General features: G+C 24.4%; 2 protein-coding genes and 1 non-coding gene across 3 annotated transcripts in view; all 3 read left to right on the top strand.

Annotated features, from left to right (window-relative positions):
* LOAG_07573 (hypothetical protein) overlaps positions 1-7,448 on the top strand; it is a gene marked incomplete at its 3' end in the record, with an annotated part of 8,461 nt that extends 1,013 nt beyond the window's left edge. The window contains exons 2-5 of the mRNA XM_020447480.1: positions 5,462-5,511; positions 5,853-6,034; positions 6,311-6,502; positions 7,240-7,448. Coding sequence (XP_020302294.1) covers positions 5,462-5,511; positions 5,853-6,034; positions 6,311-6,502; positions 7,240-7,448 — 633 coding nt within the window. The remainder of the gene's footprint in view (positions 1-5,461; positions 5,512-5,852; positions 6,035-6,310; positions 6,503-7,239) is intronic.
* A 503-nt stretch (positions 7,449-7,951) lies between these two features.
* Positions 7,952-8,023, top strand: LOAG_20071. Its single transcript has one exon. It is a non-coding gene; the product is annotated as a tRNA-Ala (tRNA).
* A 474-nt stretch (positions 8,024-8,497) lies between these two features.
* LOAG_07572 (hypothetical protein) lies at positions 8,498-10,691 on the top strand (the record flags this gene model as incomplete). Its single annotated transcript, XM_003143105.1, has 5 exons — positions 8,498-8,576; positions 8,878-9,092; positions 9,191-9,416; positions 10,009-10,132; positions 10,454-10,691. 5 exons carry the CDS (start codon positions 8,498-8,500, stop codon positions 10,689-10,691), a joined length of 882 nt encoding a protein of 293 aa, XP_003143153.1.
* Positions 10,692-14,538: the final 3,847 nt, after the last annotated feature.

The following is a 14,538-nucleotide window of genomic DNA, read 5'->3' as shown; positions in this document are numbered from 1 at the left end:
GAAAACAAGCAAGCCATTGTAATAAGAAATAAAATGAGTAAATCATTTCTGATATTCAATTATTTTTTTTGCTATTTCTTTGAAAGAAAGCAGAAATTACAGCAACATTTATACTTGTTAAAAACAGCACAAGAAATTTTACGCCTTACTTATTTTATTACTTTATATCAAAAATCCAATTCATGCGATATTAATTAATTAGTTAATTAATTACAAATATTTTCATTTATTTCTTAGTTTCTTATAGAATTATTTCAAATAAAGAAAATCAAAATATATAGAAATGATGCATCGTTTCCACCTTCTTCATATTTATACATTCACAACAAATGTTCTAACATTTTCACATTATACCTTTCATCTTTATGTCTTTATGAAATGTTTAAATTGAAATTTTATAAAATATTACTTTGTCCCTCTTTTTTATAATGAAAAAAACATTAAACAAAAAATAGCAAACTTTCTTTTTTTCCTTTTCGTAACTTTAACAAGAATTTATCAAAATTGTATTATTTTCGAATTAATTATTATAAATTTTGAAGGAATATACCAAGGAATTCTAAAAAATCTTTTCAAAAATGGAAGAAACAAAAAAACCAATCAATATTTCCATTATTTCTTATCTTTTATTATCACTCCCCATATGGTTTCCAATACTTGTTTAATAAATTTAACTAAATACTAAATATATTAATGATTATTGCATAATTATTAATCTTAACCATATTATATACCAGATCGAATCATTTGATCATTTCGTTTAATTCATTTTTATTTGATCATTTCATACTGTATGCAACTTTTAGATTGTTATAGAATAAAATTAAAAAATTAAATGTAATAAATTTTAAATTGAAAAATTTGTTTATTCTTTTCAAAAAAGAAAAAAAGGAAAAAAGTTGGCAGATACAATGCAAAATAGTTACTTTAACAATGATGTAACAGTAAATGATTTGAGAATTTTAAGCATTAATTGTCATTGTTGCATCATTCTTAAGTCCACTTCACTTTTCTACATCTGTTCTGAAATTCGGTATCGATATCAAAAATATTACGCAATATTGGGATATAATCCCATTTTCTCATCCGTTTTCTCAATCAAATTTGTCGAAAGAATGATTGCTCGATGGCATAATTATTTCTTTCATTTTACAACATTTTATTCATTTCTATTTTTCAACCACGAAACATATCGTAATTTCTTAGTTTAATATCGTTTATTGCATAAAAATTATGGTCTTCCAAATTATTGTATTAAATTTTAGTCATCATTTAAATCATGATATAAGATTTTTGATCAATTACTTAAATTGTAATATTAAATTTTGGTTGTTATTTAAATTATATTAATTGTTTCCTTGCCTTACATCATAATAATTAATTTTGAATCGTTTGCTAAACAAAGTTATGGTATTAAGTTTTAATACCTATTAAGTTTTAATAGTTTTCCTATACCGTATAGCTAAATTATTGCTGTATCTTACAAATACTGTTTAATTACGATACTAAAAATGAAAAATTATATTATTAACGGTATGAGTTAATTAACTATATCTCACCATTTGTATCATATAAATTTTTGTTAAATTTTCAACTAAATTTTTGGATGAAAAAAAGCAAACAAAAGGATTTGTATTACACCATACGATACTTACTGTAACAAAAAGTAAGTAAGGATAAGAAGTACAGGTGTAAATTGATCTACTGTAAGGTTATATTTATTATTTACTTTATTGTATTTTGCTATCTCATGCTAAAAAAAAATAAAAAATAAAAAAGAGACTATATTTTTTTTAGAGACTATATTTTGTAAATGTCACAAAAATTTGTTGCTATTGGAGAGAAAGAGAGAGAGAGAGAGAGAAAAGAAAAAAGTAAAAAAGTAAAAATATCGATTGGTAAATTTTGTTTAATTTATCTTTTTTCTCTTTATATTTAATATGCTGTAATATGCAAATTTAAACGATACAGTAATAAGTGACATTTCTGCGTGAAATTTTCAATTTAATTATTGGAATATCATAAATAACATAAAACTACAAAACATATTCAAAAATGTTTTTCGTTCTTTTCTTTACTTATCGATCAAAGAAATCAAAAATCAAAGAATCAAACAATAATTTGATTTTATTAAAATTTCAATTTATTCAATTTATTATCTAACAAACAAGAAAAATTTAGTATTATTATTATAAAATTTCTTTTTTTTTCTTTTCTTCTCTTATCTTTTTCAACTTTTTCTTTTTTCATCTTTCATTGATAAATTTATTTTGATAATTGGCGGATGTTGAAAGATTAGTAAATGAAGGACCAAATGACGCATTCGAGCAAGTTTGGTACGGATTATATGATCGGATAGATTTGAAGTCAATGAAAAAGCTGAATGGGAGAGAATGAAAGAGTAGGAAAACTACAGAAAAGTGTCAAATTACAATTTCCTGTTACTGCTACTATTGCTAACGCTGCTGTTATTAGCATCGATAATATTGCTATTGTTATTTGTTATTGATAATGATAATAATCAAGATAAATGGTGATAATAACAGTAATAATAATGTTAATAATAATAGCATTAATAGTAATAATAATAATAATTTACAATAATGCAGTATTTTTTGATCTAAAATATCCGTTTATGCGTATCATTGAAAATGCGTATCTTGAGAAAAACACCATTATCATGAAAATGTAACAAATTTAGCTGATTAATACTTGTCTTTCTTATTGATTTTTAATATCACTATCATTATGTATAATCATTAATATTATTATCATCAGCATCATCATCACCAACATCATCATCATCGGTGGGGAATAATTATTTGTTGATAATATTAAAGAGGCGAATTAATGATTCAAAGTATGGTTTAAAGTAATTTATTGAAATGCCCAATTACTTAATTTGCTAATTGACGTGTTTACTCAATTATTTATTTACTTATTTGGAGCATCCTATCATGACAACAATCATTTCATCATAATGACCATACTGAAAATAAGTTTTTTAATGTTTTATACTAATTTTTTTTATTTTTATTACTTTTCAATAAACATTATCATATTCATTTATCTTAACAAGTTTCAGCTGAAAAATTTCTGAGCAAATAACAGTTTCAAAACTTTTTTCTTTTGAAATAACTTAATGAAAAGTAATGATTGAACAATTTTCAACTGATCAATCTATCATTCTACAGTAAAAAAAAAGTTAAGATTATTACGGCAATTGTCAACCATATGAAAGTTGAACTGCAAAATAGAACAAGATTTTAGGATAAAATGCTTAGAAAGTTATCGAACTCACAGTATTGATGTTTGATCATTTGATCTTTTGACTGTTTTGACTATTCAACTTTTCGGCAGCTATCAAATTTCAACCCATTATCATCATCAATTTCTGTACGGCAGACAAAGTTCAAGTTTTTTAAATAAATATCAGATTGTATTTGATTAACAATATCAGTGTATTATGAAGTTGTGAATTTCCTAAACTGATAACATTGATAGCACTATCACTTGAATTCTCAACAGATATTCAATCGTTAGTACCTATCATTAAAAGTAATCTTAAATGAATTTAATTATCTGCTAATTAAATCCTTTCCAGTTTAGTTGTGTAATTTCGGTTTTTAACTTTCCTGATACAGTTTTTCCTTCTCAAATGGTTTTCCAAATTTTTCTTTTTTTGCTTGCCATAAGTAATGCTGATTATTAGTAACATTAGGTTATGTTTGCACTATATCTTCCACTTTACTATCAACAATATTTGCATAAACCCTTACAAACATCTGTCCATCCATATATCTGGCCCTTGTCCACTCATTGACAAACTTTCCTACCATTTACCCCTGGTCATGCCCTATTTTGACGGCTTCCATACATACATTATGCAAACAAATCAAATATAAAAAAAATACTCAAATGTTCTTTTAATCGAACATTAAAATTAATTAATTTCATTTAATTACCTCCTCTAGTATTTTTTGAAGTTTAAATAGAGTTTCAGTTTTTTAAAATTTTTTTTATTTTTGTTGAAATTAAATTTATTTGGCAGAAAATTTCTTTTCATTCTGAAATTCTTTTATTTATGAATTTTAATTAAAAATTTGATGGTATATATTTGCTATATTATCATTGTTTTATATGCATCACACTCCTTGTTATATTGCCATCAATGCAAGTAATGAAATTCGACAATTCAGTTTTAATTCCAATTCTAATTATAATCATAAAATTCTTCCTTATCAAGATATTATAATACAGATGCTTATTCAATTAATACGTTTAAGGATCAAAATTTTAAAAGTGGGTTAAATCATAATTTTAAAAGTTCCAAAGTCGGAATTAAAATCAAATATGCAAAATTTTGATAATTTTGAAATTGTTTAACAGTTTATTGTAACTTTTAATTATACAAAGTAACTTTTTAGCCTAAATACTAATGCTATTTTTATTATTATTTCGTCCTTATTTTAAATTATCACAATTTTGCATATGCAGAAAAAGAAAAGGCCGCCAAATTAATAATTATTTGTTCGTTTCATTTTAGCACACAATGGAATGAATTATCATTTAGAATGGATAATTGAGCAGAAAAAAAAGGGCACTGGACAGGGGGGAAAAAAGACAAAAAAAAAAGCATAGAGAGTGGACAAATGGATAGATGGACAAGCATCAGCCGTAATTTTGGATTAGGACAAGAAGGCTTGATTGTTTAGGGTTGTAGGTTAATTGCACCGTAGTGTATAGTAGGACCCCTGCGGTGGCACCTGTCCACTTTTTTTCATCTTTCTCGGCGGGTTTTTTATCCTACTTTTTTTCTTTTTTTTCTTTTTTTCTTGTTGCCTTTATTCTAAGTCTTATTATTTGTGCATTTTTTCTTTAAAAATACTTAAATGGATGAAATCATTTTAGAATATTAAAAAAAAAAATCAATATTTCATATCCTTTAATGCTAATATTTAATATTAAATTTATTATGACAAGAAATTTAGAATGTGCAAAGTTTTGATATTAAATTAAATATTAAATTTTCTCTTCAAAAAGATTTTTTTAATCAGTTGATAAGAATTTGTTGATGTATTTAAGTGAGTGTGTGTGTGTGTGTGTGTGTGTGTGTGTATGTATGTGTGTATGTGTATATATGTATGTTGTGTGTGCTCATTTTGATACTTTAATATTTTTAAAGTGTTTATTTATATTGGAAATTAAAATTTAATAGCATTTTCGTGTAAATGTAATTTTTTCGTTACACAATAATCGACACTATTAATTTTCCTAAAACTTAATTAAATCTCAACATAACAATTGATGTGACACTAAAACCTTTTTGTGTTATCAATTTTCTTACGCTTTTACTCAAACGATATTAAAGTATTTAAAATCAAATATAATGCAATACCGAAATTTCATCTTTCCAATACTTCAATTCCGTTCTTTTTTTCATTTAGTTCGATAATTTCAGGTGAAAAATAGCGCATTTCGGGTTTCATCTTCATCAAATGATACTGTAAGGTTAGAAATTAAGTTTCGTTGAATTTAATGAAGTATTAAAATATTTCAAATGCACTCCTTTTTCTTCCCATCTAGTCAGAACTGATTTTATTTAAACATTGGAATAGAAAAATAATAAAAATAAAAATTATGAAATGATTAGTAGAATTACTTTTCATTTAAATGGCCAAAATCATTAGAAGAGACTTTTGGAGAAAAGTACACGGATTTTGTCAAATATTTTGAATATTTTCAAGTATAATGAGAAACTCTCAAACGTTTATTTTGAATTTAAATTTAAATTTAATTCAAAAATTTTGCAAATTTTGGTAAAATTTTTTATTTTTTACCAATATTTTTAGTCGTGAATCATCAGGACATCTGGAAACTTCACCAAATACATTTTTTGGTGCATCATTTGGTTTAGCACAGCTACCAGGTGCTGTTAAATCGGAAAATTTAATGCCAACATTATCGGAGCGTCCAGTTGCGCTGGCAGCTATGTCCGATGCCGCAGCTGCTACCGCAGCTGCAGTCGCTTACGGTAAGATATTCAAAAATTCAACTTATTAACAGCATTTTATGACTTAATAATGAAAAAGGTCATTGAAAGGTCACGACATATTTGCGGTACAGAAGAAGTAACAGTACATAATTGAAACTGAAACTAGAAATTAATTTCAACAATGTCGTTTATGCTTTCCTTTACCATTTATCATATCAAAGTTATATCGTTTCCTTTATTGATAGAAAAGAATAAGATATTGGCAAACTCGTACTTTGTCCAATTTTTAAAGGTCAAAGGTTAAGCATTTTCTAGATTCTCGCATAATTAGTGCTACACCATACTACAACGGTGGTTATTCGAGTGCAAGTTACGCTGGAATGTATGCTGCTGGCGGAACACAAAATTACTATCCTGTTGTATCGTCCTCATTACGTGGATCCGCTGCCGCTGCCGCAGCTACGTCATTTCCGTTTGCTGCTGCCGCTGCATCTCATGCCTACTACGGTAATGACCTCATAACGGCTATTTCTCAAAGTACTATATTAGTATGGACAAGTATCTCTCCCTCCCTCTCTCTCTCTCTCTTTTTCTTTCTCCTCGCCTCTCTCTCCCTCTCTCTCTCTTCACAAAGACAACAGTTGCAATCGTTGTGAGATTTGGGAAGAATGACCAAATGATTGCTGCAATTAATTATCGAAAAATCTCAAAAGTGAGAGGGAAATGGACAAGAAATAACAATAAAAAGTAGTAAAGTAATTATTTTGTGAAACAATTTTTTGTAATTAAATTTGAAATTTTAAAAGTTAACATTTGAATTAAAAATCTAAAAAGTTTCATTTTCGTATTTAACGATAAAATTGTAATTTGGGATTTAAAAAGTTCATTTTAAAATTTTGTTTTTGCATAAAATGTTACTAATAATATGTTAAGTGAAAAGTTTAAAAAGAGAAATGAAAATGAATGATCAAAGTTTTCGTTTCCGTCCAACAATATACTTCGTTATCTTCCTTATCATCTCCTGATATCACCTGATTTTTATCAATTTGCCTTTTATTTACAATGATAATGTAATCATTTCTAACATGATTATAGTGATAATTTTAGTAATTTTTCAAATAAATTACAACAAAAATAAAGTATACATTAAAAATTCGTTAATTTTATTTCATTTTCAAATTTAAAATTTGATTGAAATTTCATTAATTTTAATTTAAATATTTTTATAAAATATACAATTACAGGTAACGGTTATACAACAGCTCATTTTGATTACACATCTTATCCAGCAACAATGCATTGTTACGGTGGTCGAAGTGGTTATTACGGGTGTTCCATTAATCCTGTTTCATCAAATTCATCATTATATGTGTGTTTCTTGAAACATTCTTTGGAAGATACCATTAAGATAAATGAATTATTAATAAAACAATCTCAGAATATAATTAATTAAATAAACAAAAATATCCTGATCGAGTGTTAATTTAATAATAGCTCGAGTAAATAAGTCGAGAATTCTCGAAAATAATTTGCATAAGAAACTTTGAAAATAAATTAAGAATTTGTGAGTTAAAAAATAAAATAGCAGAAAATAATCTGATAATACAAAAGAAAAAAAATTGGAAAGTTCTATTATTTTCATTTTTTTTATTCAAATAATTTATGAATTAGAATGAGTTGAAAAATGATTATTTTTGTTATTTAACATCGTAATTATAATTAAAATAATTGAAAATTTAATCAAGTTTGAAAAAAACAATCAAAAATTAAATTGCAGAAATTGAACTGAATGAAAAATTATTTTATTTTAATGTTTAAATTTTCTGATAAACGAAATGAATGCTAATTAGTGAATGTTGCTAATTAATGAATATCATATGAGATATTGATGATAATGAAATAAAAGAAAAAAAAATCCATTTTTCCAAATTTGTTTCAATTGATAATCGCATGACTGGGGATATAGCTCAGGGGTAGAGCGCTCCCTTAGCATGGGAGAGGGCTGGGGTTCGATTCCCCATATCTCCAAGCAAGTTTTTTTCTTCTTTTACATCATAAACTGTGCTTTTTTTCCATTTTTTTTTTTTGTTTTTGCTCAATGTTTGAGCATTTTTTATGAATAATTGAAAACAATCAATAATTCATATTCATATAATAGTCACATATCAATCAATAATTTGTATTCATATAATAGTCACCATATCAATCAATAATTTGTATTCATATAATAGTCACATATCACATTGATATATTTATTTTAATTAAAATTATGATCAGATAATTTGACATATTCAGTGTTATAATTTGATTAAATTAGATTGTTTGATAAGTGTAACATTGAAATACAAATTTTTGCTATATATTATAACAAAAATTTGACTATTGTTTTACTTGTAAATTTGAGAAAAAAAATGAAATTTGTAAAAAATTTTTAGTAAAAAATTGATTTTTTTTTTTAAAAAGATATGAAAATAAAAGAAGAAAGAAAGATTATTTCAGGCAATGAATTCATTAGCAAATGATATGAATACATCCAATCAATTATCTTCGTTTACCACAAAACCTGAAACGAAACGATTAAGTGAATTTCATTTAAATTTTAAAATTTATTTTTTGTAATTTTAAATTATCATCATCAAAAAAATATATAATTTATAATTTAGCAAAATGTATAATTGAAATTAGATAATACTAACAGGATAATGATGTATGGAATTTATTGATTAAATAGTACTTAAATTAATTTAATTATATATTTTGAGCAGAAATTTGATAAATACAATAATTCATTGTAATTTATTGTCTCATATTATCATTATTTTAAAAATCTCATTAATTAAATGATTGATTTTACGATAATGATTTCCTTTTTTTTTTTCAAGATAAAACAACAAAACGTAAAAAAAATCCGGCTGGTAGAAATAGTCCGGAAAAGCAATATAAACGTGCATTTATATGGGAAATGGAAGATGTTTGTGCATTATCGAATTTTTTCCTTCGATCAAATGATCCAATTCGTAATGAACGATTAGCACAAATGATTAATAATAATGTTAATCGATTGATTACATCTATTTTTGGCATTGATCAAGATATTGTAAGTATATTTAACATTTTTTATTCATTCATCACATTCAGTCAATTGATCCAATTAAGATTTATTCAATTATTGTTTTTTTTTCTTTTTATTTTTAGCAAGATTGTGAATATGTTAATATCGAAGATGCTAATATCGATGATACATTTGATGATATGACATATACGCCAATTAATATCGATACACCAAGTACATCAGCAATTGGTGACACTGAATCATCGTTGTTATGTCATGCACGTGGAGGTGTAGATTGGATGAGAAAATTAGCTGCAAAATATCAACACATTAAAGATATTTATAATTCGTATAAGAATAATTTTGCTGGTTTGATTTTTTCTTTTCTTCTTTTTTATGATTGAAAAATGAATTTTTAAATAAAGTATTTGAATTTAATCAAATTATCAATACAAAGAAATATACATATGCTATCATTTTATTGAACAAAAAAAAAAATGAATTCGCTAAATTTAAAAAAAGAAAAAGTAATAAATTTTATGCTATGTTTTTAAAAGTTTCATTAGAATTAATATATTTTTTAAAAATTTTATATGGAAATGATGCATTGTATTATTTCATTGTATTATTAACAAATCTATTATTAATTTATTGTTAATTTAAATCAAACAATTATTTAATTTAAGCCATTTAAAATATCAATTTAATGCAATTATTACTATTATTTTTTTGGTAATTTCTAAAGTTATTTAATTATAATTTTTAGCACAAAATTGAATTTTACAACTATTTATTTATTATATAATTGTAATATTATTTGAATTAATTTGGATTAATTTTACTTAATTAATTTTAAAATGAATGCAATTTTGACTTAAGAAAATTTCATAATTGGACATTTTAGAAAACAATTTATTAATTAACTATAAATTTTAGAAATGGACAATTCTTTTTTTTTTAGGCCTTTTAGAAAGAACTGGAAATACGGAACGAGCCGAATTATTAACATTAAAATCAACAATGGAACCATTAACCCAAGGTTGGGGAGAAAGTGTTGGACAATGTTTGAAGCTCGTTATTGAGAGGTGCTTAACTTTGTGTCATTTCCCTTTCCTGATTGACAATTTAATTTACTTAACTTCAATTGACTTATCTTATCCCTCTTGAACTCTCTCTTCTCTTTCCTTTCATCATTAAATTACCAACTTTCCGGACTATATCTCAATACGTTTCCGTTTACACTTACAATGAGACGTCCGGAATAAATCGATTAGAAACGAAATTCCGGTATTTTCAACACTAAAAAAATTCAAATTAGAACTAGACTATAGCTAAAATATAACCAAATAGTTAATCTTTCTAAAAGATTTCTTTCATCGAAGTTGTATTTTTAATTTAATTTATAGATCATCTTGTGAGCATTATGCAAATGTGTTATTAACGGGCGAAAATATTGTCTCAACATTAGCTAAATTATTAATTATGGAGCAAAGTTCAATGATACCGGCGGAAAATGTTTATAGCATAATGAAAATTGGTAAAGAAGCGGTAATTGACCGAATTTTGAGTCATTTTGGAAAAAAATGCTCTTTTGTTGTCATATCAACACATCTTGATACGCATGAAATTGCCAAAAAGGTTTGAGATTATTTTATTTGTTTTGTTTTTTCCTCAATTATTTATTTCTATTTCAAATCAAAATTTTGTCAACAAAAATTATTGTTTTAGAGATTAAAATCAAATGATGTAATCAAATAATGTAGGAAATTGATTTTGACAGAATTGATAAATATTTTAAAACATTACATTTACATCAATTATCAGTAATGTATTATAATATAAAATGTATCAAATTAATTTTAAAATACGAATTTAAAATATGAAAACGCAACATAAATCAGGTATAATTAAACAAAACAAAATATTATTTCGAAAATTTTGGGCAAACTGATTAGAAATGAAGTATTAAATAAATTTGAAATGATGAAGTATTAAATATATTAAATAAACAAATATTGGATATATAATTGAAATTGAAATTATTTCGATATTCTTACAATTGTTTTCGACAATTACGTTTTTAACATTTTTCATTTCTATTGCAATTTCTATACGTTTCAATTTCTTTTATTTCACAATTTTGGAATAATTTTGGGTATATTTATGTTTTTTGATTATTGTAAACAAGTACTACGGTAAAATAAGCAGAAATTCTCAAAAGAATTAGTATAAACAAGTATTACGGTAAAATAGGCAGAAACTCTCGAAAAATTATTATAAACAAGCATTATGGTAAGATATGCAGAAATTCGCAAACGAGTTTTGTTAACAACTATTACGGTAAAATAGGCGAAATGCGCAAACGAGTTATTGTAAACAAGTATTACGATGAGATATGGAGAAATTTGCAAGACAAAACACAGACTTAGATGGCAATTAAAACAAAAAATGGAATAAAAAAAATGCTGCATGGATAGGAAAGAAAATGTATGAAATTAGTAGTTATAGTTTAATGGACAAAGAGGAAATTAAAAAAAAAATTTAACTTCTTTTTAAAATGAAGTATGAAAGAAATTATTGTTATAAAATCGTTGTAAAAGAAATTAGTGGAAAAGATGATAGCAGGAAAAAGATATCTAACAAAGAAATAATAGATAAATAGTTTTAAAAAAAATGAGTAATTTTCAATAACTTTAAAAAAGAAAAAAAACGAATTTTAAAGCACAAATAATTGGATAGTTATTAATTTAAAATGATATTAATATCAATGATTTATTGATATTTGTGGCAAGATGAAATATTGATTTGATTTCTTGACCAATTAATTAATTAAGACAAAAAACTGATTTAATCAGACTTTTTTTTTAATTGTACAATTTCAAATTGATATACCTGTGAGCGATTTTTTGAAACCAAAATTAAAACGTAATTTTGATTTGGATTTAAAATTGGTATATAAAATCGATATTAGTTCGTATTAAATCAAATGTAACAATATAGTTTAATTCATATTCAGCTAACAAATAATAAATATATAATAAATCAAATTTAAATATTCAGTAAAAAGGTCAATTATAGCTAATTTATCATTTTCATAGGATTTTCTCTAATTTTTGAATTTTTTAAATAAATTTTTTACAGTGTTTTATGTAAATTTTTATTTGCGAAATATTTCTATTTCCCAAGGTATTATTCTCATGTTTTTTAACATCCAAAAAAGATAATGAACTTCAAAAAAGTTTCTTGCAGTAAAATTACTTTTAGCAATTCTGAGAAGTCACACATTTCAAAATGTTTTTTTTCTTTAAATTTTATATTTGTTAAAATTATTACTCACTAACTGCTTTTTAACATCCTTTTCTTAGATTTTATTATGGTAGCTATAAATTTAAGAAAAAAAGCTTAAAATTTTTAATTCAACAGAAATATTTGGAAAAATTTTAAATAAAGAATTCCAAAATTGTTCTATTAAAATGATAAAAGAAAAAGCGAATTTAACTAGATTATGGAAATGAATATATGTAAATTTTGAGGATATTGAATTAAAAAATTTTGGGTTCTCTTTTTGAAATCTTTTTTTCGCGTAATTCAATAAATTCCACATTTTTCGCTTTTTTACTTATTTTTTTGATTAAGAAAAAGATGAATGGCGGAACGGTCGTATCATTGTATTCTGTTCGGTCAAGAGATATAAATTTCCTGAAAGGTTAATAGCAAGTTTTTTTTTTTGGTTTCACAGAAAAAAAATTTTTGTCAATCTATTGAAGGTCATTTTTTTTTGTTTTAAATTTAATATATCAAGAAATCTTTTTAGGAAAGCATCAATTTTATGCTAAATTATGAAATATTATTTTTATAAATTTTTTCATTTATTTTTTGGGAAAAATTTTTATTTTTAAAAAGAAATTCCATTTTTTATGATAAAATTCTTGCGATGAAATGATAAAATGACAAGAGATAAAGTGATAAAAACACTTCAACATCTTTCATTTCCTTTTTTTCTCTTTTTTAAAAGCTAATGGAAATTTTTGAATTCTACCGAAATAATTGATTGAAAATTTTGTAATTTTTCATTTAAACTCATATCTTCAATTACTTCATGTAAATGCTGTGTTAATTAATTAGTCATTAGCAAGCAGTGGCAAAAATATATCGGATAAAATAAATCGATTAGCTTTATTATACAATGCTTATAATATTTACTTCCTGCTTTTTTAAACAATTTCTCTTTCGAAAGTTATTGTCAACATTAATTAGTCCATTCAACTTAATTAATGTTCACTATGCATTGTATTTTCAAGACGTATAAATAGTAATTTCCACTTATTTCATCACTTTTTTCTTCGATTAATACTTTTGATGTAACACGTATTACGTAAGATTTTAATTAGCATTCATTTTACATGTAATTAAATTTGACGTGACATTCACGGACAATATAATTTGCTATGTCCTGTTCCAATTCCGTTCCTATACATTTTCAATTTTCAGGAAAATATCCCATTATGGAAAGTGAAAAGTGTCCGTGATTTGGATCTCTTCCATTTGGCTCTCAATCATCATCTTCTCAGTTGATTAGCTTGGCAACTAATTAAATCATTTGATAATTATTGGAGAAGGAAATGAATGAATAAACCTATTTGTATTTTTTGCAGCATACATTATTTGATAATTGTTAATTAATTAATTTATACACTGTATCAAGTGATAATATTATCGATTATTTGATAAATTCTTTCTTTTTCATCTTTCCGATACAATTCTTTTGCTTGACAATAATGGTAATAATGGCGGAAAAATGATACAAGTTGAGGATATAATAATGATCAATTTAGAAAATGCGAACAAAATATACATTAGAATTTGTCATCTTAACAATAGTTGACGATAATTAGATGATAATTTCATTCATGAATTAATTAGATTTTTTATTTGTAAACTAATTAATTTGCATAAATTTTATATTTAATATTTCGGCATTTTATAAATTGCAATATTTTTTTAAACATTTTATTTTTGCACTGTAATTTACAATTCTTTAATCGTTGCGCTCATTGACAGTTACGAATAAAATATGTAAATTTACATATTAAATTTGTTGACAAATAAAAAATATTTTAATGTTACGAGACAAAATTTTAGACTTTTTTTCTTCCTTCCTTTATTTTCAATTTAAATTTTACACTTTTTATCTTCGTTGTTTACGTACGCTGCATGCTACTGCATTTTGTACATTTCCTACAACATACGTACGTCAATATGATAACTTGCTTTTTTCTATGCAAACTTTTTTTTTTTTTTCAACAGACATGTACTATAATGTTTTTTTTTAAAGGAATATTTTCATACATAAATATTGCACTTTTGGAATTTTTTGTCGCTTTATTTATGATTCATCCATGCAAATTTTGTAATTTAATTCATCTAATCATTATTTGCAAAAAAAAAAAAAAAGAAAAAAACAAAATTTTATTCAAAACAGATTGAATTA

Source organism: Loa loa (assembly GCF_000183805.2).
Source record: "Loa loa unplaced genomic scaffold supercont3.217, whole genome shotgun sequence".
NCBI classification, from domain to species: domain Eukaryota; kingdom Metazoa; phylum Nematoda; class Chromadorea; order Rhabditida; family Onchocercidae; genus Loa; species Loa loa.
This window is presented reverse-complemented; position numbering and strand designations above follow the sequence as displayed.